At 55.2% G+C, this 24939-nt stretch overlaps 2 protein-coding genes across 6 annotated transcripts in view; one reads left to right on the top strand and one right to left on the bottom strand.

The window, feature by feature from the left end:
* Positions 1–19116, bottom strand: part of RTKN (rhotekin) — a 48378-nt gene extending 29262 nt beyond the window's left edge. For 2 of the 3 annotated variants that reach the window (XM_032950801.2, XM_032950803.2), the window contains exon 1: positions 18838–19116. In XM_032950801.2, the coding sequence (XP_032806692.2) occupies positions 18838–19116 (279 nt within the window). Of the gene's footprint in view, positions 1–5373; positions 7302–18837 lie in introns of those variants that run through there. The other variant, XM_032950804.2, reaches the window with a different exon arrangement.
* A 520-nt stretch (positions 19117–19636) lies between these two features.
* FBXO41 (F-box protein 41) overlaps positions 19637–24939 on the top strand; it is a 67173-nt gene continuing 61870 nt past the window's right edge. For 2 of the 3 annotated variants that reach the window (XM_076065833.1, XM_076065829.1), the window contains exon 1: positions 19637–19767. The gene's annotated coding sequence lies outside the window, so the exon portion shown is untranslated. Of the gene's footprint in view, positions 19768–19849; positions 19914–24939 lie in introns of those variants that run through there. The other variant, XM_076065832.1, reaches the window with a different exon arrangement.

Raw genomic sequence — 24939 nt, 5'->3', positions numbered from 1 at the left:
ACAAGACCAAAAAGAAAAATGACGGTCAGTTTGGTTTTGCACTGCGTTTGGTGCAGGTTGGCAGAGTGGCACAGTGGTAACAATCGTGCCTCACAGCAAAGCTGGACCTGGGTTCGACTCCCGGACTCCCTGTTTTTTTGTTGTCCTTCGCCCGCACGGCGTGAAAGAAGTTCAAAGTGTACTCGGGGCACCTCTCTCTGTGGAGTTTGTACTTTCTCACCCCCTGTTTTGCCATACTGTAGTTGTAAAAAAACCTCATACATTCCGATGTTAAAAAAGTAAAGGCAAATTAGGATTCATACACACACATCAGCAACTCTGCCGCCTACTGCGGAAAACTTGACAGGATCCTCCTGACAAATAATCTTGAGACTCGGCGAGGCTTTCCTAGGCAAACGCGCATCATCCTAATAGTATTAATAATGGTACTTGAAACAAAAAAAAACGCAACACTCCTGGATGGTGATATCCTGCAGCTGGGTGAATGCAATGTTGTGTGGAAAAGCGCATTCCAACTCGTGTGTGTGGGTAAGAATAATATCACTTGAACGGATCTCAGCAGTAGTTCTTTGACGTCTCCTTGCACGGGCTATTCTCTAACACGGACATATGTTCTTCAGCGCAATGGGAATACAATTCGGAAGAAGACGAGACAAAAAACAGAAATTTAATTATTTTGTTAATTGACGGCCTTCCTCAAGGCCGCACGCCCATGGCTCTCCACCCAGCGACCAAGACCCCAACACTCCCAAGACTCAAGCCGAGGCCGGCAACGAAAAATCCCAAAGCTCCACTCCTGAGCCACTTCCCCGCCTCCCTCCGAGCAGAGACCCCGGCGCTCGTGAGTGAATTTCAGGCGTGGGAACGACTCTTAAGAGGTTTTTTTTCTTATTCGTCTCGTAGCCATGTGGGTTCCTGGTTAAGTGGCCATGGGGAGGGGGGGGGAGGAGGGGGCCCATAAAGGAAGTCATTGAGGGGGGCCACAGCTGATGGCTTGCCAACCCTGTGGAGACGTTTCGGGGAGGGTGGGGGCAGCTACGCTCTTGCCCCCCCCCCTCCCCACCACCCACTCCACACCGTTACCCCCTTGAGTGTCTTACAATCCATCTCCTATCTGCATAATGGTGTGGGAGCTCATTGAGACATGATGTGGCCTGGTTCCCTCTGTGGTTGTAAGGGCCGTGGTCTGCCAATATCTGGTGTCCTGTAACAAAACAAGGATTACCGCTCTTTTCCATTTCATGCCTGAACTGTTGAAAACTCGTCTCGCTCCCAGACCACCCCACACGCGCGCCTCTTACAAGGGAGATCTGGGATACGGCCTACAGGGGGGATGTTTTATTTTTATTTTTAAAAAGCATCGCTCAAACGTTTACCGCGCAAAATTAACAACGGTTTAAAATGTATCCAAAAAAATCCATCAACGCGCACAACAAACCCATTGTGAACGCAACAAGTGGCAGCAACAACAACAACAACGGGCACAGCCTCACGCGAGCTCAGCCTCGCCGCCGTCTCCCTTTGAAGGGCCTGGTCCGACTGTGGCAGCCGCGCAGCTACGGAGATTGTAAAGCGGGGGGCCCACGGTGCAGGGGGGCCCACGGTGCAGGGGGGGCCCACGGTGCAGGGGGGCCACGGTGCAGGGGGCCCCACGGTGCAGGGGGTAGTGTAGCGGCTAGCGCGCTGCGCCATGAACCCGGCGACACGGGTTCGATTCCCGTTCATGGCCAACACCAGTGACGATTATCTGAACCGGTCCCGGGCCTCCCCTAGGTCGACTCAGCCTCAAATGAGTACCTAGTGCAGTGTTTAAACATTGCCACTAGGGGGAGACAAAGGCGGCCGGGCGTGGTGCTGGCCACCCACCCCCTCGTGTACCGTTACCGGCCTTCATAGGTGCTCGCTAACAGCACTTGTCCCGACAGTATGTTAAGGCTATATGGGGGATCTTTGTCTTTTGTGTGAGCCTGTGAGTGTGTGTGAGTGAGCCTGTGTGTGAGTGTGAGCCTGTGAGTGTGTGAGTGTGAGCCTGTGTGTGTGTGAGAGTGTGTGAGTGAGTGTGAGCCTGTGTGTGAGTGTGAGCCTGTGAGTGTGTGAGTGTGAGCCTGTGTGTGTGTGAGCCTGTGTGTGTGAGTGAGCCTGTGTGTGTGTGAGCCTGTGAGTGTGTGTGTGTGAGCCTGTGTGTGTGTGAGTGTGTGTGAGCCTGTGAGTGTGTGAGTGTGAGCCTGTGTGTGTGTGAGTGTGAGCCTGTGTGTGTGAGCCTGTGAGTGTGTGAGTGTGAGCCTGTGAGTGTGTGAGTGTGAGCCTGTGTGTGTGAGTGAGCCTGTGTGAGTGTGCGTGAGTGTTTCGGAGGGGCAGGAGGCGAGGGGGCAATGTCGAGAAGATGAAAGCGAGGTTGGACAAGGCCCAGCATTGTGTTGGACGCGAAGACGCAGGGAACACAATCCACACGTTTACTCGTGTGCACGGCCATGTGTGTATGTACAGGGCCGTGTGTGTATGTATAAGGCCGTGTGTGTATGTACAGGGCCGTGTGTGTACGTACAGGGCCATGTGTGTACGTACAGGGCCATGTGTGTATGTACAGGGCCGTGTGTGTACGTACAGGGCCATGTGTGTACGTACAGGGCCATGTGTGTATGTACAGGGCCGTGTGTGTATGTACAGGGCCGTGTGTGTACGTAGAGGGCCGTGTGTGTACGTACAGGGCCGTGTGTGTACGGACAGGGCCATGTGTGTATGTACAGGGCCATGTGTGTATGTACAGGGCCGTGTGTGTATGTACAAGGCCGTGTGTGTATGTACAGGGCCGTGTGTGTACGTACAGGGCCGTGTGTATATGGACAGGGCCATGTGTATATGGACAGGGCCATGTGTGTACGGACAGGGCCGTGTGTATATGTACAAGGCCATGTGTGTGTGTACAGGGCCATGTGTGTACGTACAGGGCCGTGTGTATATGTACAAGGCCATGTGTGTGTGTACAGGGCCGTGTGTATATGGACAGGGCCATGTGTATATGTCGGCGTATATACAATGGGGAGCGGTAGTGTAGCGGTTAGCGCGCTGCGCTACGAACCTGGCGGGCCGAGTTCGATTCCCGCTTACGGCCAACACCAGTGACGAATATCTGAACCGGTCCTGGGTCTCCCCTAGGTCGACTCAGCCTCAAATTAGTACCTCGTGCGGTGTGTAAACATCACCACTCGGGAGACAAAGGCGGCCGTGCGTGGTGTTGGCCACCCACCCTCCTCGTGTGCGATGCCGGCCTTCATTAGGTGCTCGCTAACAGCACTTGCCCCAACAGTAGGTTGAGGCTATACGGGGATCTCTGTCTTTGTGTGTACAATATATGGGGCGGGAGTCTTGGTGCAGTGGTTTCAGAAGTACGCAATGGCTAACATCTGATCCGGTTGAGGGTATCCCACTCACCAGCGTGGTGAAGTATGGTCAAACAACCCACATGACTTACTCAGGAAGGAAGTACTACTATTCACCCATAGAGCTATGTAGCTCTATCCCAGTAATAACCAAAGTCTGCTTAGCTTCTGAGAGCTGATATGACGTACATCTCTTTGTCAATCCACTGCTGGATGGTGGCAAGATGTTAACTCCCTCGCCTGGTATGCAGGAGGCCGTGGGGGTTCGATCCTGACCCTGACGCCTGAATGTTTGGAGTTTGCGTGTCTCTCTCCACATGGTCACGTGGATTTTTCTCTGAGCCTTTCCGATTTTTCCCTCCGCATTTAGAAACAGGCACTGGTCGTGTTTGGGGGCTGTACATTTCCACGCGATAAGCCACTTTGTTGACCTATCAATTGTGGCCAGGTCGCTTCTGAAAAAGAGCTGTATATCTCACAAGGCCTTACTTGGTTAAATAACAAAAAATGTTTTTAGCTGAAGACCAGCGCGGTGAAGTATGGTCAAACAAGCCCCATTACCGACACCGACTTGAGGAGGCCTTCATCCAGCAATGGATTACCCAAAAGACTGTCACGCATTTACATAAACCCGACAAATTGTTAAAAGCCACTGAGTGTGTGCGTGCAGACACTGTGGGAATGTATTGGTGTATTGTGAATGCTGGTAGTTGTAATGCTGTGTGTGTCTGCAGGTTATATATAGGAGGCTGTGTTCTTTGTTGCGTGGCGATGTGGCTCATACGCTTGGCATGCCCCCCCCCCACTCCCGAATACAAATGCCCCCTCCTCTCTCCACGATGTCTCAGTGATTCCGTCACTTCATGTCTGAGCCGCTTGTCAGCGCGAGGAGACAAGAGCTGTGTTTGTGTGGCCCGCCTCCACGTTACGCACTGTTTCCACAATCACCACCACGATCAGCACAGCCACCACCATCACTACCACAATCAGCACAGCCACCACCACCGCCACAACCACCACAACCACCACAATCGCCACAGCCAGAACCACCACCACAATAAACAAAGACCCCCCGTGTAGCCTTAACAGACTGTTGGGGGCAAGTGCTGTTAGCGAGCACCTTTTAAGGCCGGCACGGCACACGTGGGGGTGGGAGGTCAGCACCACGCCCGGCCGCCTTTGTCTCCCCAGTGGCGATGTTTACACATAGCACCAGGTACTAATTTGAGACCGAGTCTACCTAGGGGAGGCCCAGGACCGGTTCAGATAATCGTCACCGGTGTTGGCCGTGAGCGGGAATCGAACCCGGGTCGCCACAAGCACTGTCACCACCACCGCTTCACCTGCCACCACCTCCGTGTGTATGTATGTTGAACTCCTTTCGCACCGTACGTAGCCAAGCGTGCTAATAGCCACCAGGCACCACAATCTTCACTGCCACCACTATTGGCGCAACCACCATCAACAACACGTTCACTCCACTACGCAGGTGTTTTCGCTTACCCTTACACGAACGCCACGGCCTATGTTATAACATACAACACACGTGCCCTTTATTAACCCGGACGAGAACCGAGTGGTATACTGGATGTGGTGTGCCAGACGTGGAACTGTTTTCCGTTGTCGCTGATCCGGACAGACCTGGCTTGAATTAATCCCTGCCTCGCGGCCCGTGGGGGGAATAACCTGGTGGTGGCCAGATTGTCAACCCTGTCGTGTGACCTTGCTTAAAAGGGGGGAGGGGGCGGGGGGCAAACATTCAGGGGACGGAATTGGAGCACGACGAACCCAATGTTAAACAGAGCGAGTAACGATATACGATCGGCTCTTACCTATCGTGCATGCTGCTGTTCTAGCTCTCACTGCCTGTGTACAGTCTACGGGGGAGGGCTGTATCAACTTTTTTTTAACCATACTGGTTGGGGGAGCCCAACCCAACCCAGCTATCAGCAGGAGGGGGTGCTGAGCCCCCCCCCCCGACTCCGGCGAGTACCTGAAGGCTGGTGGCGAGCTGGCGGATGTAGAGCATATTCATGTCCTCCACGATGCGTATCGTGTCCTCGCGGCACAGGGCGGCACCCCGCTCGGCCGGCATGGTCCTCCCGCACAGCAGGGACAGCATGGGGCTCGCCCGGGACACGCCGGGGCAGTCTCTCCGCGTGTCCGTCTACCGCTGCCTGGCTTCTTGGGCTCTTTCGGTCGTCCGTCTGGCTTGGCTGTCTGGCTGTCCGATTGGCCGCTTGGCTGACTTGTTATGTGGCTCGCTGTCTAGTTGTGTGTCTAGCTGTATGTCTGCGTGGATATCTGTCCGTCTGGCTCCCTCATCGCCTAGCTATATGTGCGTGTTCATCTGCCTATTCGTCCATCTGTCTTGCGTATTCGACTGTGTCTGTCCGTCTACCTGCCCATCTATCCATGCGTCTGTCGAGTCGTCTGCCTGTCTGTGCGTCTATCTTTCACTGTCGGTCAATCGCATCCGCCGAGGAGCACACACCTTCCACGGCAGGCGGACACCACACAGGGAAGACACCTGCACCTCACTGCAGTTCGCTGGTCCAAACTCACGGGATTATCATTCACCCACGTGGTCAGATAAGATGAAGAATAACGCGCACACAACCCCCCTCCCCAACGCCACCGCGGACAGCAACCGTGCAGCAACTTTCGTGGACCGCGAAGTCCGGTAGCTTCATCCTACCCGGCAGCAGCTGCTGCCAGGTAATCGGGGGCCTAAATCCAAATCTTCTTTACGCCGAGTCAAGGTCCTTTGCGAGCGCTTGCGAGGCTTTCTTGAGCAGCTAAAGCCACGTGACCACCCTAAGCCCTCCTGGTTTTCGTCATCGCTTCGATTTGTTTGAAACACTCGGAAACAACAAAACAGCCTTCGCCTGCACCGATGCATCGGTAGCCCCTCGCTCACCCACGGTTAAACAACCACCGACGTCGCTGCTGCAGTCAGGGTCCATAGATCGCTCAATGATCGACAGGGGCACCTCTTCAATTCTTTCTCGCCGTCATCATCATCATCATTGCTTTCGTCACCTTATAACCACCCCCCCCATCCCCCCCCCCCCACGAGCATCGCCGCGCTCCGCGTGCCGCCAAACTCTCTCGCCAGCGCCGGTGGAGCCGGGCAGTGACGGCGGAGAGGAGACGAGACTTAGGCCGCCTTCTATGTTTAGACACGCGCAGCTGTGCTCGCTGTGTATTTATGCCAGGATTCTGAGCACTCCCCCCCACCCAACCTACATCCCCTTCTCTTCCCCTCTTCCTCCTCCTCCTACTCCCGTTAAAGTTCCATCCTGCTTCTCACCACCACCCCCACACACACCGCCTCGCCCCCCTCTCGCTAAGCCAAATTGTTAATAACTCCGCTGCGTTTCGCAGTTCCTTCCCAGTTGTCAGCTCGCTGCCCCAGCGTTGTTGATGAACATCGCGCATCGCGGCCGGCCGCTGCACTCACCGATATTAATAACATCGCCGCTATTGCCCCGACTGCCTGCCATCGCTATCGTCACAGTCATCGATAACGATTGCATGAATCTACGCACGCCGCAACCACGGCTGCCATCACTGGCACGATCGTCACTACGGCTACTGTGCTTACGCATGCACGTGCGTTGAACTTCTTTCGCACCGTACGTAGCCAACCGCGCTCATCGGAGGTGCTACTGCAGCTGTCACCACCACCACCATCACAATCACCGCTGCCACCACGAACTAACAACCATCACCAAAATGACCACCACTACAATCGTCACAGAAACCATCACTACTACCACCACCACCACAATAACCGACATTCACTGCCGCCGCCACCACAATCACCCGCACAGCAACCAACACCAAAGATCCCCCGTGTAGCCTTAACAGACTGGTGGGCCAAGTGCTGTTAATGAGCACGCTACCACCACCACCACAATCACCGCCACCACGGGGCATCCGGAGCCCCCCCCCCGCCCCCATTACTCATGACCCCCACCGTCCCCTCCACACTTCAAGCGGCTCTCCATAGGTTTCGCAACTTCTCGGGACTCTCGATCAATGAGCCACCTTGTACAATCCTCCCCCACTAGCACCCCCCCCCCTCTCTCCCATTAGCCCCCTCCTCCCCGATAATAATAATAATAAAGCTCTCCCGCTGCCAGTCGTCGCACAGACCACAGCACCCAACACTCAATCTCCCACACAAAGCCACGCGGGCAGCCCCCTCTGCCCCCACCCCCCCGCGCCGTTCGCTCGCCGCTTGGTTCAACAACGCAACTCACCACAGGGGGAGGGGGGGCACTGGGGGGAAGGGGGGAGGGGCACGTGGGAGGGAGGGGGTGCTTCACATCACAAGAAGGTGACACATTTTTTTTTTGCGGCTTGACTGCTCCGCTTCTCGGTGCGCGCTCTCCGTTTGCCTCGACTCTCTTTGCGCTCGCGGTTCGCGCACAGCTGGGCGACTTTAACCGGGGCGCGCCCGCAAAGCGATCCACTGAGAGTCGCCTCGAGCGACGATGGGGTAACTCATTGAGCCAAGCGAGGCGCTCGTTACTCGCTCGCTTGAGTCACAGAGGGGGGAACCCCCCCCCTCCCCCTACACGCATGAGACTTACCCCACCCCCTCCCCCCTGCTGTGGTGGTGGCGATGGAATTCAGGTCAGCTGCGACCCTCTGACCCCTCCGTTGGACCCTGTGGCTCAGCGTATCACCACGGAGTGTGGCGCTTGACGTGCCGTTCACATGTTTAACTTGGTTCTGATAAACATTACACGGATTTCCCTCGCCCCCCCCCCCCCCACCAAATAAGACGTCAATATCCGCGAGTGTTTAGCAAAACATCTTCATTGTGTTCACATAAAAAAAATATATAAACAAAAGTTACCTGTTTTGTTTTTCCATACAAATTCAAGACTCTTCAACGTGTTTTTTTTGTTCCGTGTTTTCCCTCCCCGTGGATTTTGAAATTAATTATTGTTTACCATCCAGGGCCGTGCATGGCCACCACGAGGCCAGCAATCGTTCCAGGTTCGCAGCGGACACAACCACTACCTTAACTGTTCCCCCATTGCATCGGTACACAAAGACAAAGACCCCCGTATAGCCTTCACAGGCTGGTGGAGCAAGTGCTGTTAGCGAGCACCTACGAATGTCGACACGGTCACACGAGGGGGCTGCTGGTCAGCACCACGCCTTGCCGCCTTTGTCTTCCTAGTGGCGAAGTTTACACACCGCACCAGGTACTCATTTGAGGCTGAGTCGACCTAGGAGACGCCAAGGACCGGTTCAGATAATCGTCACTGATGTTGGCCTTGAGCAGGAATCGAACTCGTGTCGCCGGGTTCGTACTGCAGCGCGTTAACCGTTACACTATCGCTACCCCCCCCCCCAACAAACACACCCGTGCATACGCATTCACATTCTCTGTTCACTACACAGGCTGCACGTCTTGACGTCAAATTAAAACCTGAGACGCGACCGTCAAGGACTGTGCACGTGTTTAAACTCAGTGTTCCAATCCACCCACGTTCACGTCTGGGAAGAGAAAGGGGGTCAGAGCGAGAAGGAGAGGTTGGCATGAGTGAGTGTGGGGCAGAGGCGGCGTTGGAGGGGGAGGGATGCCTCCGACCATGTTGGGGGTGAAATTAAGAAAGCCCCGTTAATTTGTAAGTTATTATTTTTGTTGGCTCTCAGAGGCGCCGATTTGTGAGCTCGTCAAGGGGCTGGGTGTGGGGCGTCAGCTGCCGCGATTTGAGCTCTCGTGGAGCACAGCGAGGGAGTTTTGGGATTCCGAGACAAAGATGTGGCCAATTATTTTCTTCATAAAATCCTTTCTTTGTATTTTTTTTCTATTTTAGTACTCCAGCCTTTTGCCAACGGCTTCGCGCCATCAGACCAAGCGATTGTGTGGAAACTCTCGCGTAGCAGTCGGTCGGCAGTAGAAGTGGACGTGACATAACTACTTCTGAGATCTTCTGATGCACACTAGAGGGCGCTGCACTTTTATCACGTGCCCTGCTGCAGAGACGCTCGTCGCAGGGCGCTCAAAGCGCATTTTACTTTTGTAGATATCACTGCTGGAATATTTGGGCAATTAAGAGTAAAAAAAATAATAATCCCAAATGTATATTTTTTTGTGTGTGTGCACTCATTGATGAGCCCATCAACCTAACAGAACCCAGTTTTATCACAGGCAGCTGACACCGTGATTCGAACTGAGGATCTCCATAATGAGAGAATAAAAAAGAATAAATTGGAATGTACAAAATTGCAATCATCGCCCCTACCGCAAAAAATGTTATCAGGACCCGCATGAGAAAGAGTTACGAGACTCGGAATAATAATAATCTCAGGATAGCTGGCTCAATGTATCAATTCCTGAGCGAGTCAGCTGTTTAGGCTCTGCAGGCTTTCATTGTAATGAGCTCTGCTACAAACGGCAACGAATGTTGAGGTCTGGACTTGAATGTGTAAGTAACGAGATGAACCTAAATCATTACCACTCAAAACAACCCCAGTGAAGTTTATTGTAAAACTAAAAGACTATTATGATGAAATTTTAAATACCGTTATCTTCAATCGCAGCCAATGTTACACGGCGAACCACATTAGCGATGCAGTAATTGAGCACAATAAATAATATCACAGGCAATGGCGGAGCCAGGATTTTCAGGTAGGGGGGGCAACCCCTCCAGCAATGAAAAATGATAGGAGTTGTTAGTATATAAGGAGTTGTTAGTAAGTAAGGACTTGTGATCGGCATCGCGCTCGCTGAAGGTGTTGATGCCTTCAGGGAAGTCGTGGACTGGATACGCAACTGCGCACAATTCTGTGAGTCACTTATAACTGCTTTGCCGTTACTTATTGCCAATTTTGGAGTCAGACTATTGTCCTATCATCTCATAGAGTCCCTGGCACGTCATAATATGCTTCACAGTGGCAGTGGGGATCGCAAAATTCCGATTTATTACTAATAAACCCCAATGATCCGATCGAAATGAGGGATTTCGATCAGACCATTGGGGGGGGGGGCACGTGCCACCCCCCCCCCCCCTGGCTCCGCCAGTGATCACAGGTCACCGATTAGGCTTAATCACACATTCGCGTGCCAGGAATATGGAATGTCAATTGCAATCTGATCGTATACGTTAACGATGCAATTTGTGCATTGCTATTAATTCTGTTTATTTATATTTATGCAGCAACATTCAACATCGGAGTCAATCTGTCCTCTCCGCCCGCCCCCTCCCCCAGTTACCCCCCCCTCTCCCTCCAACTGAATCGAACTTTTGTAGCCCTGACCTCCATTAATGGCCATCAGCCAGTGCTGCTAATTCCACATTGCGATGATGGGGGCAGGCTAAATCGTAGGGCAATGTATTCAGCGTCCCGTTGCGCATAGTTTTTTTTACGTCACTACGCAACCGCCGATATAATCGATTATTGCAACGCACGGAGAATATAATTTTGTAAACAAGCCTGGCTAAAAAGCTAACCCCCTGTACAGTACTACAGTGCATATTTTCCTAATAATGGACTGAAAAAAATCCCTCACGTGAAGAATGGTTGAGAAAGCGACATTTTTGGAATATTTGCTTGAAAGTGGGCCATTTCCTCCTCAAATTTGAGCAGTAAAATTCCCCTTCAGCTCAGACAGCCCGCGGGGGGGGGGGGGGGGGGGCTCACGTGCACACCCTTGCTGGATGCACCGTGATCTCACGCAGCGCTTGGAACGCGGAGCGGCCTTGGAACTCTCTGGCCTTGCGTTTCACAAAGCTGGGATGGATGGGTGGGACCCAACAGTCATAGCCGTAGAGTGCCCATTCGAGCCAGGGGTTCCATATGGTAGTCGCGAGGAATTATACCACAGGGACCCATCAGACACGATGCAGATCGCAACATTAGGAACCCATCCAGTGGCGTAGCTATCGAGTGTGCAGGTGGTGCAACTGCACTGGGGCCCCACAGAGAGCGTGGGTGGGGGGAATGTTAAATTGCACCAGGGCCCATGCCAACCATGCTATGCCACTGACACAGTGAACCATCAAACACAGTGATGCATTGTACACGAGGACCCACCAGCCACAGTGACCCATCGGACACAGTGACCGGAATCAGAAACACAGTGACCACTTACCAGACACATTGACCACCCATCAGAAACACAGTGACCACTTACCAGGCACAATGACCACCCATCAGACACAGTGACCTTCCATCCATCTATATGCATGATTTTTCTTCCTTGGCTAAACTTGTAAAATGTTTATCGGCTTGAGTCCTAAGGCGCTTCGGGATAATTAATGTGTGTGCAGACGCACACACGTACATTTGTGTGTATGTGCGGGGCCACGTGATGGGTACAGAAGAGGGGAGTGCCGCCACATACATTGTTGTACCGCACTTCTACGCTCCTACGTCCGTGCTCCCCACCTCTTTACCCACGCTGACAGTGTGGCGGTGAAGTATGGTCAGCTAACCCCTACGACCAGCACGCATGTGGGCAATACGAGGATCTTTGTCTTTGTAAAAATATATAGCCAAACCAGACTGTTGGGGCAAGTGCTGTTAGCGAGCACCTACACTGTTCAAACTGTTCTAAATAAACTGTTATGAAGGCCGGCACGGTACACGAGGGGGTGGGTGGCTAGCACCACGCCCGACCGCCTTTGTCTCCCCAGTGGCGATGTTTTTCCGCACCGCACCAGGTACTAATTTGAGGCTGAGTCAACCTAGGGGAGGCTCAGGACCGGTTCAGATAATCGTCACTGGTGTTGGATGTGAGCGGGAATCGAACTCGGGTCGCGAGGTTCGTAGCGCAGCGCGCTAACGGCTACACCACCACTCCCCACTTTCTTTGCACCCACACACACACGGGCATTAGCGACTCTTCTGTGCTGATGAGTCCTAATGAGTGTCAAACCGGTGCGCAGCGGTCGAGCACTGCATCACTGTTTCGACTGTCAGTCGGCTCACAATTGCTCAACTTCACCTTGACGGCGCCCAAAGACGTGGGGATTAACAATGCACTGCTTCGCAGCAACAGCTGATGGTGCCCGCGCAGTGTTGTGCGACGGGGGGGGGGGGGGGGGGGGCCACGCGGGTGCCCTCTCGACACATTTGCTGCGCGTTCTGTGAACCTCCCGGGGTTCGAGGCGGTCGCGAGATTGCGTCACTGAGCGGCGCGATGGGTACCACGCGGGGCATCTCGCTCACAGGCAACCCGGAGGTTGTCACGGAACAATGCCGCCTTTCTCTCGGACAGATGTACATCGCTACCCCACTACTCCCTCTCCATTACACAGCCACTCCATCAGCTCCCCCACCCACCCACCCACTCCCTCCCCCAATACCCCCTTCCCCCGAACTCCGTCCGGTTACAATAACTTTTTTTGTGCAACATGTCTTGTGGCGCAAAGTTGTGAGCGGTTGTGTTGGGTTACAGAGAGCGACTGTGGTGGTGGACTGGTAGATAGCTGTGTATATTTATTTATTTTAACAGGTAAGGGGCTATATAGCAGTATTTTTCTTTCCCGAAGCGACCTGGCCACAAATGATAGCTCAGCGAAGTGACTTATCACGTGGAAATGTACAGCAGCAACAGTAATCTAAACGCGTGATGTTGACTCTAAATGTAGAGGGGAAAACCGGAGGACCCGGAGAAAAAAATTCACGCCACCCCCGGGGAGAGAGACGCGCAAACTCCAAATATAGAGGCGTCAGAATCAAGATCAAACCCACGACTTCCTGTATACCAGGCGAGGGAGTTAACATCTCGCCACCACGGCGCCCTACACCACGGTTGCCGAGCACAGGGTCACAAAGGCCCAACACGCCAAACGACCGGCAACAAACAGCGCTCGTGAAGGTGTATTGAAGATAGCATTGATTACATTTTTTTTTAGTTCAACGTGGTCATGAGAACTTGGGAACTAGATCCACTGGGAGGGAATTCCAAAGCCGGCCGGTGTTCCGATCGGCAGTATAAACACAAGTACGGAGGTGGTCTCTCGTCTCTCTGCTACGAAAAGTGCCATTTCCCGAAAAGTCGCCCATCCTATTAGGCGAATGTGTTGAGAGTTTATTTCTTTAGCTGTGTTACTCGGGCACCACTGCCAAAGGCAGTACTATCACAAAGACACGTTTTGTTTAATGGTGGTTGGTGGTGGTCGCGGGTGGGTTGGGTTACGATGTGGGGTGGAGGGTAGGGAGGGTAGGGGATGGGGGTGGTGGTGCTACAGCGAGTAAAGTGGAAGTTAATCTGTGGCAGCGTGATATCGATTCCCTCTGGGGGGGGGGGGGGGGGTCGATCAAGAGCGCATGCGGAGCGCGGGGCCCGTGCAGCACCGCGCGATGCGCGGGCTCGTTCTGTGCCAGAGGTGGAGGAGGAGGTGGAGCAGGAAGAGGAGGAGGTGGAGTAGGAGGGGGAGCAGGAAGAGGAGGAGGTGGAGTAGGAGGGGGAGCAGGAAGAGGAGTAGGTGGAGGAGTAGGAGGTGGAGCAGGAAGAGGAGGAGGTGGAGTAGGAGGGGGAGCAGGAAGAGGAGTAGGTGGAGGAGTAGGAGGTGGAGCAGGAAGAGGAGTGGGTGGAGGAGTAGGAGGTGGAGCAGGAAGAGGAGTAGGTGGTGGAGCATAAGAGGAGTAGGTGGATGAGTAGGACGTGGAGCAGGAAGAGGAGTAGGTGGAGGAGTAGGAGGTGGAGCAGGAAGAGGAGTGGGTGGAGGAGTAGGAGGTGGAGCAGGAAGAGGAGTGGGTGGAGGAGTAGGAGACGGAGCAGGAAGAGGAGTAGGTGGAGGAGTAGGAGGTGGAGCAGGAAGAGGAGTGGGTGGAGGAGTAGGAGGTGGAGCAGGAAGAGGAGAAGGTGGAGGAGTAGGAGGTGGAGCAGGAAGAGGAGTAGGTGGAGGAGTAGGAGGTGGAGCAGGGAGAGGAGTAGGTGGAGGAGTAGGAGGCGGAGCAGGGAGAGGAGTGGGTGGAGGAGTAGGAGGTGGAGCAGGAAGAGGAGTGGGTGGAGGAGTAGGAGGTGGAGCAGGAAGAGGAGTAGGTGGAGGAGTAGGAGGTGGAGCAGGAAGAGGAGCGAGTTCGGAGTGTAAATCTCGCTGCGCTCGCGCAACCCATCCATGTTCAGGTCATCACGTGCTAATAAATACCCACACACGTTTTTGTGTGTTTGTATGTGGACGGACAGATATGGGGCATGTATGGGAAGGATGCGCGTTTGAACGGTGTGCTTCTTGAATTCCTTTCCTACAGTTCTTGACAAGCGACGCCAATAATTATTATTGTTGTTGTGTTATATATATTTTTTACTTCGATACTGTACTGACGCCGCACATTTCAAGCCCATTTTTATCACGGGGTTCAAGGGGCAATTTGCTCGCCCTGTAATTTCTCACTCGCGTGCCCTGCTGGAGGAAGGGCGTCCCTTCACTGCCGAGGGTATGAGGCCGAAGTTCTCCCACGTTGACTCAGGGTTAGCCGTGTTAGAATTAGTGCCCACGTTGCACCTCACCACCCACACGCGACCATGCCGATCGTAGACGACTCGCTGGGGTGGTTACTCGTTGACGCTGCTCGGGTGAAGGCTGCCCTCTGCTGGATTGAGTCGCCAAATTGTCCACGCGTCCGCGAGGTGAAGCACGTCGAGAAAAGACTGGGGGTCAGCGTTGGTAGCCATAGGAATGTGGAATTACACCCCCCCCTCCCCAAAATATGTGGTCAGAACAGTGCCGGATTAAGCTAGTGCGGGGCCTGTAGCATATGTTATAAAGGGGCCCTAAATAAAAAAAACAAATATTAAAACACATAAATGTTTAACTTGAATAGTAAAGTAATTGTATTTTTTCATTTGCTATACAGCCAGATAATACGACAAATCGCTAACCTTAAACACCCAGTCGTTCATAAAAGTTGAAGGCGGTGTAGTACTGTAGTAATGGAGCAAGTGCAGAATCACTGAACCGGAATTGATAGCTTGAAAGCGTTTAGCGCGGGGCCCTTGAAAGTGCGGGGCCCGTAGCACGTGTAGCTACTTGTGCTACTAGGATCATCCGGCACTGGGTCAGAATGAGAAAAGGCACGATGAAGGCTGTGGATGTTGATGATTGACGTGATGTAACGTATGAGAATGACCTCCACTTGAAACATAACGTTGCAAATGATCTTTACACTGAATTTGAGATAGAAATGATGACGTTCGATTTAATTGACGATGACATCCTTGATGAAGTAGATGATGATTACGACCTTGATTTGATAACATGTTTTTATTGTGATCGTTCATTCCCGTTATAATGATATAACAATCATGTCGAATTCAGTGCTGGACGAAAATCTCCCTACGCCATATCGGTCTCATGGGGGGAGGTGGGGGGGTGTAACCATACTTCACCACGCTGGTCAGTGCGGGTTGAAGGGAAGGCGCCTCCCTAACACTTTCAGATGTCACTCGCCACTGACATTCAGCCTTGACCTAGAATCGATCGTAGATCGATCGATTCACTCCGCAGTGAACCTCTCCCCGCCGCCCAGTCCCCTACGATGGATATGCAACATTAGGCAGCCCTAATTGGAAAGCGTGGAGCCAATCACAACAGCGTCAACAGAATGTCACGTGACGCGTATTTACGTTTGGTATTTACTCACAAACATCATCCCTGAGACTGAGAGCGCTAACAAACAAAAACAACCACGTGGAGCCCCCCAGAGATGGGACCAGAGGCTTCGCGCTCTCGTTCGCCTGCTGCTCCTACTGCTGTTGCTGCTGCTACTGTTGCTGCTGCTACTGTTGTTGTTGCTCCCACTGTTGCTGCTCCCACTGTTGCTGCTGCCACTGTTGCTGCTCCCACTGTTGTTGCTCCCACTGTTGCTCCCACTGTTGCTACTGCTGCTGCTACTGTTGTTGCTGCTCCCACTGTTGTTGCTCCCACTGTTGCTGCTCCCACTGTTGCTACTCCCACTGCTGCTCCCACTGTTGCTACTGCTGTTGCTACTGCTGTTGCTGCTCCCACTGTTGCTGCTCCCACTGTTGCTGCTCCCACTGTTGCTACTTCCACTGTTGCTGCTCCCACTGTTGCTGCTCCCACTGTTGCTGCTCCCACTGTTGCTGCTCCCACTGTTGCTACTCCCACTGTTGTTGCTCCCACTGTTGCTCCCACTGTTGCTACTGCTGCTCCTACTGCTGTTGCTGCTCCCACTGTTGCTGCTCCCACTGTTGCTCCCACTGTTGCTACTGCTGCTCCTACTGCTGTTGCTGCTCCCACTGTTGCTGCTGCCACTGCTGTTGCTCCCACTGTTGTTGCTCTCACTGTTGCTACTCCCACTGTTGCTCCCACTGTTGCTACTGCTGTTGCTACTGCTGTTGTTGCTCCCACTGTTGCTGCTCCCACTGTTGCTGCTGCTACTGTTGCTACTGCTGTTGCTGCTGCTACTGTTGCTACTCCCACTGTTGTTGCTCCCACTGTTGCTGCTCCCACTGTTGCTGCTGCCACTGTTGCTCCCACTGTTGCTCCCACTGTTGCTACTGTTGCTGCTGCAATTGTTGCTGCTGCAATTGTTGCTGCTGCTACTTTTTGACTTAAAACTTTCGTGACTGCAGGAATTCATATTATTTGGTTCTTTCGGTAAAGTCACGTAGATATAAAATAAATAATAATACAAGTAAAGTGAATAAAAAATAAAACCACTAATGCAGACTGTAGCCTGGTTCTTAACCTCGGCGAGCGTACTGGCAGTCCATAATGTAGACTGTAGCCTGGTTTTTAAGCTTGTAAGCCAGTACACTCACTCAGATTAAGAATCAGGCTACAGTCTACATTAGTGGTTGCAGTTTAACATTTTTTATTTAAAAATTTTAATCGCTTTATTTTTATTATTTTTCCATCTACCGAAAGAACCAAAGAATATGTTGCTGCTGCTGTTGCTGCTGCTGCTACTGTTGCTGCTACTGTTGCTGCTGTTGCTGATGCTGCTGTTGCTGCTGCTGTTGCTGCTGTTGCTGCTGCTGTTGCTGCTGATGCTGCTGCTGTTGCTGCTGCTACTGTTGCTGCTGCTGCTACTGCTGCTGTTGCTGATGCTGCTGCTGTTGCTGCTGCTGTTGCTGCTGCTGTTGCTGCTGCTGCTGCTACTGTTGCTGCTGCTGCTACTGTTGCTGCTGCTACTGCTGCTGCTCCCCCCAGCCGTGTGAATTCATCGGGGCCCTGTGCCGTGAGAGAGACCGCAAAGAGGAATCGCCGCATTCCTGCGCGAGTTCCCGTGGCGACGGCTGATTGATGGCAGAACTTGAGTCAGGACCCACCACGTGTTGAGGAGGGAGGAGGGGGGCACTGTGAAGACGGGGGGGGGCACGTGTGGAGAGAGGGGGGCACTGTGAAGACGGGGGGGGCACGTGTGGAAGGGGGGTACGTGTAGAGGGGGGGTACGTGTGGAGGGAGGGGTACGTGTGGAGGGAGGGGGGTACGTGTGGAGGGAGGGGGTACGTGTGGAGGGAGGGGGGGTACGTGTGGAAGGGGGGGTACGTGTGGAGGGAGGGGTACGTGTGGAGGGAGGGGTACGTGTGGAGGGAGGGGGTACGTGTGGAGGGAGGGGTACGTGTGGAGGGGGGGGGGGGGTACGTGTGTAGGGAGGGGTACGTGTGGAGGGAGGGGTACGTGTGAGTTATGCAAGCTAAGGCGCCCCTATATTTACTCTCGTAGGGAGAGGGGTCCGTTCTCATTCAAAGTTCGGTGCGGGGTGTGTCCATTCAAATGAATGCTATTCACTTTCATCGAAAAGTTGTTCGCCGACGCCACCCGCATTCAATGCGTTTTATGGAGATTCTTAGTTCAATGACTTGTCCACTTTTAACGGAGAAGTTGTACATTGAAGCGCCCAACATCCACCGTCACCGAGATCCGTTGCTTTCGTAGACGCACGATATACTGTAGTCTCCATTCATTTTCAGAGATGCGTTCGCAACCTCCCACGCCCCCGTGTCGCCTCGTCCTTAAACAACTTACGCCGAGCTCAAACACCAACGCCGGAGAAACAAAGACGGCCGGGTGAACGTCACAAGCACCGTGCCTCTGCACACATCTTTACTGAATAGCTGCTCGCTAATACGCACGAAACAACGACTGGAAAATCGCCCCGAGCTGACGTTACCACACCAGCACGGCACTTGTGCCAGGCTAGGCACAAAGACAAAGATCCCCCGTATAGCCTGCACAGACCGTTGGGCAAGTGCTGTTAGCGAGCACCTATGAAGGCCGGCACGGCACACGAGGTCGCGGGTGGCCAGCACCAGGTACTCATTTGAGGCTGAGTCTACCTAGGGGAGGCCCATGACCGGTTCAGATAACCGTCACCGGTGTTGGCCGCGAGCGGGAACCGAACTCTGGGTCGGCGTAGCGCCAACCGCGTACACCACCGCTCCCTCCACACCATCACGGCGCTTGTGTACCAGGCTAGGTACACACACACACACACGTAAAGCACTCACCACTGGCGGAGGGAAGAGCGCGCTCTCCCGAATCCTCTTCCTCCTGAGCTCCATCTCGAGCGACGAGCACTTGGCGACCGTGGCCCGGGTCCTCTCTCCGCGGGTGAACGGCCCGGGGAGGTAGAGTGACGATGAGGAGAAATGGGAGAAGAACGAGGTGGCCGCGACGATTGACGATGATGACGGATGACAGGAGGAGGAAGAGGTGCAGGGCGAGATGGAGGCTGTGCGAGATGAGGATGAAGGATCGGAAGGGGTTGAGGAAGAGGAGGCCATCATATCTCGTTGCTAGTACAAGTTTCTACGACTCCGGCGGATGAGAGAGGAGAGTGGGGAGGGGAAGAGAGGAGAGGGAGAGAGGTTGAGAGTGGAGGAAGGAGAGTGGAGAGGAGGAGGAGGAGGCGAGGTTCGGAGAGGCGCAGGCGCGTGGGGGGAGAGAGAGAGGACGCGTTAAGGGCGCTCTCTCCGCAATCTCCTCTCCGTGCTCTCTCCCTCTGCTCTCTTTCTCTCCGCACTGGAGACGAGCGAGTGCGCCTCTGCAAGGGAGACACAAACGTGCGGGATCAGCGCAGGAATCATGCGGCGGCGACCCGCTGATTAAGGCGCGCACAGGTTGATTGAGGAGTAGACGGCGTGCGGGGCCGAGGAGGATGAGCAGCAGGGAGGAGGAGGAGCGGTGATGATGGTGGTGATGATGAAAACGCACAGACCTGTCTGAAATTCCTGCGATCGTGCCTCTCGTTCGATCCTCGTGGATTTATCGAATCCAACAGCAGCAGCAGCGACAACAACGGAGGTCGTGCCGGTCGCGCGGACGGATAGCTGTGGATGATGGACGGGCGACGCGTAAATGGAAGCGTCGGACGGGATGGAAGAAGATCTGTCCGCTGATGGACTCAGCGGCTCTGGACTTCTCCGTCGAGAATTGGGGTAAGTATCAAGTGACCTCCTCCCCCTCCTCCCACAAGGAACAACTCGCGGATGATGTCACGACACCTCATTACTCACGCCTCTCTCGCCTGGGTCTCGGGCGGAGTTGGAACGCGCGCGTGTGGGTGCCGTGTTTACGCGTGTGGGTGAGTGTGGGTGCCGTGTTAAACGCGTGTGGGTGTGTGTGGGTGCCGTGTTGTCTCGTGTCTGTAGGAGGTGGTGTTGGGTCCGTGATGGGCTATTTATCACGGGCTGGTCGGGCGGACGGGAGTGAGTGCCTCCACCGCCGTGGTTGTTTTGTGACAAATGAATAGCTAGACACGCGCACGGAGAAATGGGCAGGCAAGCACACAGACGCACAGACAGACAGACACACACAGACACACACAGACAGACACACAAACACACACACACAGACAGACGCACAGACAGACACACACACAGACACACACACAGACAGACACACAGACAGACACACACATAGACACACAGACAGACACACAGACAGGCACACAGACAGACACACACACGCAGACAGACACACAGACACAGACACAGACAGACACACAGACAGATACACAGACACACAGACAGACACACACACACACAGACACACAGACCGATACAAACAGACACACAGACACACACAGACAAACACAGACAGACAGACACACACAGACACACACAGATAGGACACACACAGACAGATACAGACAGACACACACAAACAGACACAGACAGACACAGACACACACAGACAGACACACACAGACAGATACACACACAGACACACACAGACAGACACACACAGACAGATAGACACACACACAGACAGACACACAGACAGACAGACACAGACAGACACACACAGACAGATATACACACACAGACAGACAGACAGACACACAGACAGACACACACAGACAGACACACACAGACAGATACACACACAGACACACACAGACAGACTCACACAGACAGATAGACACACACACAGACAGACAGACACACAGACAGACACACACAGACAGACACACACACAGACAGACACACACAGACAGACACACACACAGACAGACACACACAGACAGCAGCAGAGGGGGAGGCGAGCAGGCGTCCGCTCTCGAGTTCTGCTCCCCCCGCCCGCCAGGGTTGGGGTGAGGGTTGGGGTGAGGGGTTGGGTGAGGGTTGGGGTGAGGGGTTGGGGTGAGGGGTTGGGGTGAGGGTTGGGGTGAGGGGTTGGGGTGAGGGGTTGGGTGAGGGTTGGGGTGAGGGTTGGGGTGAGGGGTTGGGGTGAGGGGTTGGGGTGAGGGTTGGGGTGAGGGGTTGGGTGAGGGTTGGGGTGAGGGGTTGGGGTGAGGGGTTGGGTGAGGGTTAGGGTGAGGGTTGGGGTGAGGGTTGGGGTGAGGGGTTGGGTGAGGGTTGGGGTGAGGGGTTGGGGTGAGGGTTAGGGTGAGGGTTGGGGTGAGGGTTAGGGTTAGGGTGAGGGTTAGGGTGAGGGTTAGGGTGAGGGTTGGGGTGAGGGGTTGGGGTGAGGGGTTGGGTGAGGGGTTGGGTGAGGGTTGGGGTGAGGGTTGGGGTGAGGGGTTGGGTGAGGGTTGGGGTGAGGGGTTGGGTGAGGGTTAGGGTGAGGGTTGGGGTGAGGGTTAGGGTTAGGGTGAGGGTTAGGGTGAGGGTTAGGGTGAGGGTTGGGGTGAGGGTTGGGGTGAGGGGTTGGATGAGGGTTGGGGTGAGGGTTTGGGTGACGGTTGGGTGAGGGTTGGGGTGAGGGGTTGGGTGAGGGTTGGGGTGAGGGTTGGGGTGAGGGGTTAGGGTGAGGGTTAGGGTGAGGGTTGGGGTGAGGGTTGGGGTGAGGGGTTGGGTGAGGGTTGGGGTGAGGGGTTGGGGTGAGGGTTGGGGTGAGGGTTGGTGGAGGGTTGGGTGAGGGTTGGGGTGAGGGGTTGGGTGAGGGTTGGGGTGAGGGGTTGGGTGAGGGTTGGGGTGAGGGGTTGGGTGAGGGTTGGGGTGAGGGGTTGGGTGAGGGTTGGGGTGAGGGTTGGGGTGAGGGTTCGGGTGAGGGTTAGGGTGAGGGTTTGGGTGAGGGTTAGGGTGAGGGTTGGGGTGAGGGTTGGGGTGAGGGTTTGGGTGAGGGTTGGGTGAGGGTTAGCGTGAGGGTTGGGGTGAGAGTTGGGGTGAGGGTTTGGGTGAGGGTTGGGTGAGGGTTAGGGTGAGGGTTGGGGTGAGAGTTGGGTGAGGGTTAGGGTGAGGGTTGGGGTGAGGGGTTGGGTGAGGGTTAGGTGGGGTTGGGGTGAGGGTTAGGGTTAGGGTGAGGGTTAGGGTGAGGGTTAGGGTGAGGGTTAGGGTGAGGGTTGGGGTGAGGGTTGGGGTGAGGGTTTGGGTGAGGGTTGGGTGAGGGTTAGGGTGAGGGTTGGGGTGAGAGTTGGGGTGAGGGTTTGGGTGAGGGGTTGGGTGAGGGTTAGGGTGAGGGTTGGGGTGAGGGTTGGGGTGAGGGGTTGGGTGAGGGTTGGGGTGAGGGGTTGGGTGAGGGTTAGGGTGAGGGTTGGGGTGAGGGTTAGGGTTAGGGTGAGGGTTAGGGTGAGGGTTAGGGTGAGGGTTGGGGTGAGGGTTGGGGTGAGGGGTTGGATGAGGGTTGGGGTGAGGGTTTGGGTGACGGTTGGGTGAGGGTTGGGGTGAGGGGTTGGGTGAGGGTTAGGGTGAGGGTTGGGGTGAGGGTTGGGGTGAGGGGTTGGGTGAGGGTTGGGGTGAGGGGTTGGGGTGAGGGTTGGGGTGAGGGGTTGGGTGAGGGTTGGGGTGAGGGGTTGGGTGAGGGTTGGGGTGAGGGGTTGGGTGAGGGTTGGGGTGAGGGGTTGGGTGAGGGTTAGGGTGAGGGTTGGGGTGAGGGGTTGGGTGAGGGTTGGGGTGGGTGAGGGTTGGGGTGAGGGTTAGGGTGAGGGTTGGGGTGAGGGTTTGGGTGAGGGTTGGGTGAGGGTTAGTGTGAGGGTTGGGGTGAGGGGTTGGGTGAGGGTTGGGGTGAGGGTTCGGGTGAGGGTTAGAGTGAGGGTTTGGGTGAGGGTTAGGGTTGGGGTGAGGGTTGGGGTGAGGGTTTGGGTGAGGGTTGGGTGAGGGTTAGGGTGAGGGTTGGGGTGAGAGTTGGGGTGAGGGTTTGGGTGAGGGTTGGGTGAGGGTTAGGGTGAGGGTTGGGGTGAGAGTTGGGTGAGGGTTAGGGTGAGGGTTGGGGTGAGGGTTGGGTGAGGGTTAGGGTGAGGGTTGGGGTGAGGGTTAGGGTGAGGGTTAGGGTGAGGGTTAGGGTGAGGGTTAGGGTGAGGGTTGGGGTTGAGGGTTGGGGTGAGGGTTTGGGTGAGGGTTGGGTGAGGGTTAGGGTGAGGGTTGGGGTGGAGAGTTGGGGTGAGGGGTTTGGGTGAGGGTTGGGTGAGGGTTAGGGTGAGGGGTTGGGGTGAGGGTTGGGGTGAGGGGTTGGGTGAGGGTTGGGGTGAGGGGTTGGGTGAGGGTTAGGGTGAGGGTTGGGGTGAGGGTTAGGGTTAGGGTGAGGGTTAGGGTGAGGGTTAGGGTGAGGGTTGGGGTGAGGGGTTGGGGTGAGGGGTTGGGTGAGGGGTTGGGTGAGGGTTGGTGTGAGGGTTGGGGTGAGGGGTTGGGTGAGGGTTGGGGGTGAGGGGTTGGGTGAGGGTTAGGGTTGAGGGTTGGGGTGAGGGTTAGGGTTAGGGTTAGGGTGAGGGTTAGGGTGAGGGTTGGGGTGAGGGTTGGGGTGAGGGGTTGGATGAGGGTTGGGGTGAGGGTTTGGGTGACGGTTGGGTGAGGGTTGGGGTGAGGGGTTGGGTGAGGGTTGGGGTGAGGGTTGGGGTGAGGGTTAGGGTGAGGGTTAGGGTGAGGGTTGGGGTGAGGGTTGGGGTGAGGGGTTGGGTGAGGGTTGGGGGTGAGGGGTTGGGGTGAGGGTTGGGGGTGAGGGGTTGGGTGAGGGTTGGGGTGAGGGGTTGGGTGAGGGTTGGGGGTGAGGGGTTGGGTGAGGGTTGGGGTGAGGGGTTGGGTGAGGGTTGGGGTGAGGGGTTGGGTGAGGGTTGGGGTGAGGGTTGGGGTGAGGGTTCGGGTGAGGGTTAGGGTGAGGGTTTGGGTGAGGGTTAGGGTGAGGGTTGGGGTGAGGGTTGGGGTGAGGGTTTGGGTGAGGGTTGGGTGAGGGTTAGCGTGAGGGTTGGGGTGAGAGTTGGGGGTGAGGGTTTGGGTGAGGGTTGGGTGAGGGTTAGGGTGAGGGTTGGGGTGAGAGTTGGGTGAGGGTTAGGGTGAGGGTTGGGGGTGAGGGGTTGGGTGAGGGTTAGGGTGAGGGTTGGGGTGAGGGTTAGGGTTAGGGTGAGGGTTAGGGTGAGGGTTAGGGTGAGGGTTAGGGTGAGGGTTGGGGTGAGGGTTGGGGTGAGGGTTTGGGTGAGGGTTGGGTGAGGGGTTAGGGTGAGAGGGTTGGGGTGAGAGTTGGGGTGAGGGTTTGGGTGAGGGTTGGGTGAGGGTTAGGGTGAGGGTTGGGGTGAGGGTTGGGGTGAGGGGTTGGGTGAGGGTTGGGGGTGAGGGGTTGGGTGAGGGTTAGGGTGAGGGTTGGGGTGAGGGTTAGGGTTAGGGTGAGGGTTAGGGTGAGGGTTAGGGTGAGGGTTGGGGTGAGGGTTGGGGTGAGGGGTTGGATGAGGGTTGGGGTGAGGGTTTGGGTGACGGTTGGGTGAGGGTTGGGGTGAGGGGTTGGGTGAGGGTTAGGGTGAGGGTTGGGGTGAGGGTTGGGGTGAGGGGTTGGGTGAGGGTTGGGGTGAGGGGTTGGGGTGAGGGTTGGGGTGAGGGTTGGGTGAGGGTTGGGGTGAGGGGTTGGGTGAGGGTTGGGGTGAGGGGTTGGGTGAGGGTTGGGGTGAGGGGTTGGGTGAGGGTTAGGGTGAGGGTTGGGGTGAGGGGTTGGGTGAGGGTTGGGGTGAGGGTTGGGGTGAGGGTTAGGGTGAGGGTTGGGGTGAGGGTTTGGGTGAGGGGTTGGGTGAGGGTGGTGTGGGGTGGGGTGAGGGGTTGGGTGAGGGTGGGGTGAGGGTTCGGGTGAGGGTTAGAGTGAGGGTTTGGGTGAGGGTTGGGTTGGGGTGAGGGGTTGGGGTGAGGGTTTGGGTGAGGGTTGGGTGAGGGTTAGGGTGAGGGTTGGGGTGAGAGTTGGGGTGAGGGTTT

The sequence above is a fragment of the Petromyzon marinus genome, chromosome 9 (assembly GCF_048934315.1).
Source record: "Petromyzon marinus isolate PM22_M1 ecotype Great Lakes invasive population chromosome 9, UKy_Petmar_22M1.pri1.0, whole genome shotgun sequence".
NCBI classification, from domain to species: Eukaryota; Metazoa; Chordata; class Hyperoartia; order Petromyzontiformes; family Petromyzontidae; genus Petromyzon; species Petromyzon marinus.
The sequence above is the reverse complement of the archived record's forward strand: the minus strand, read 5'-3'. Positions and strand labels throughout refer to the sequence as shown.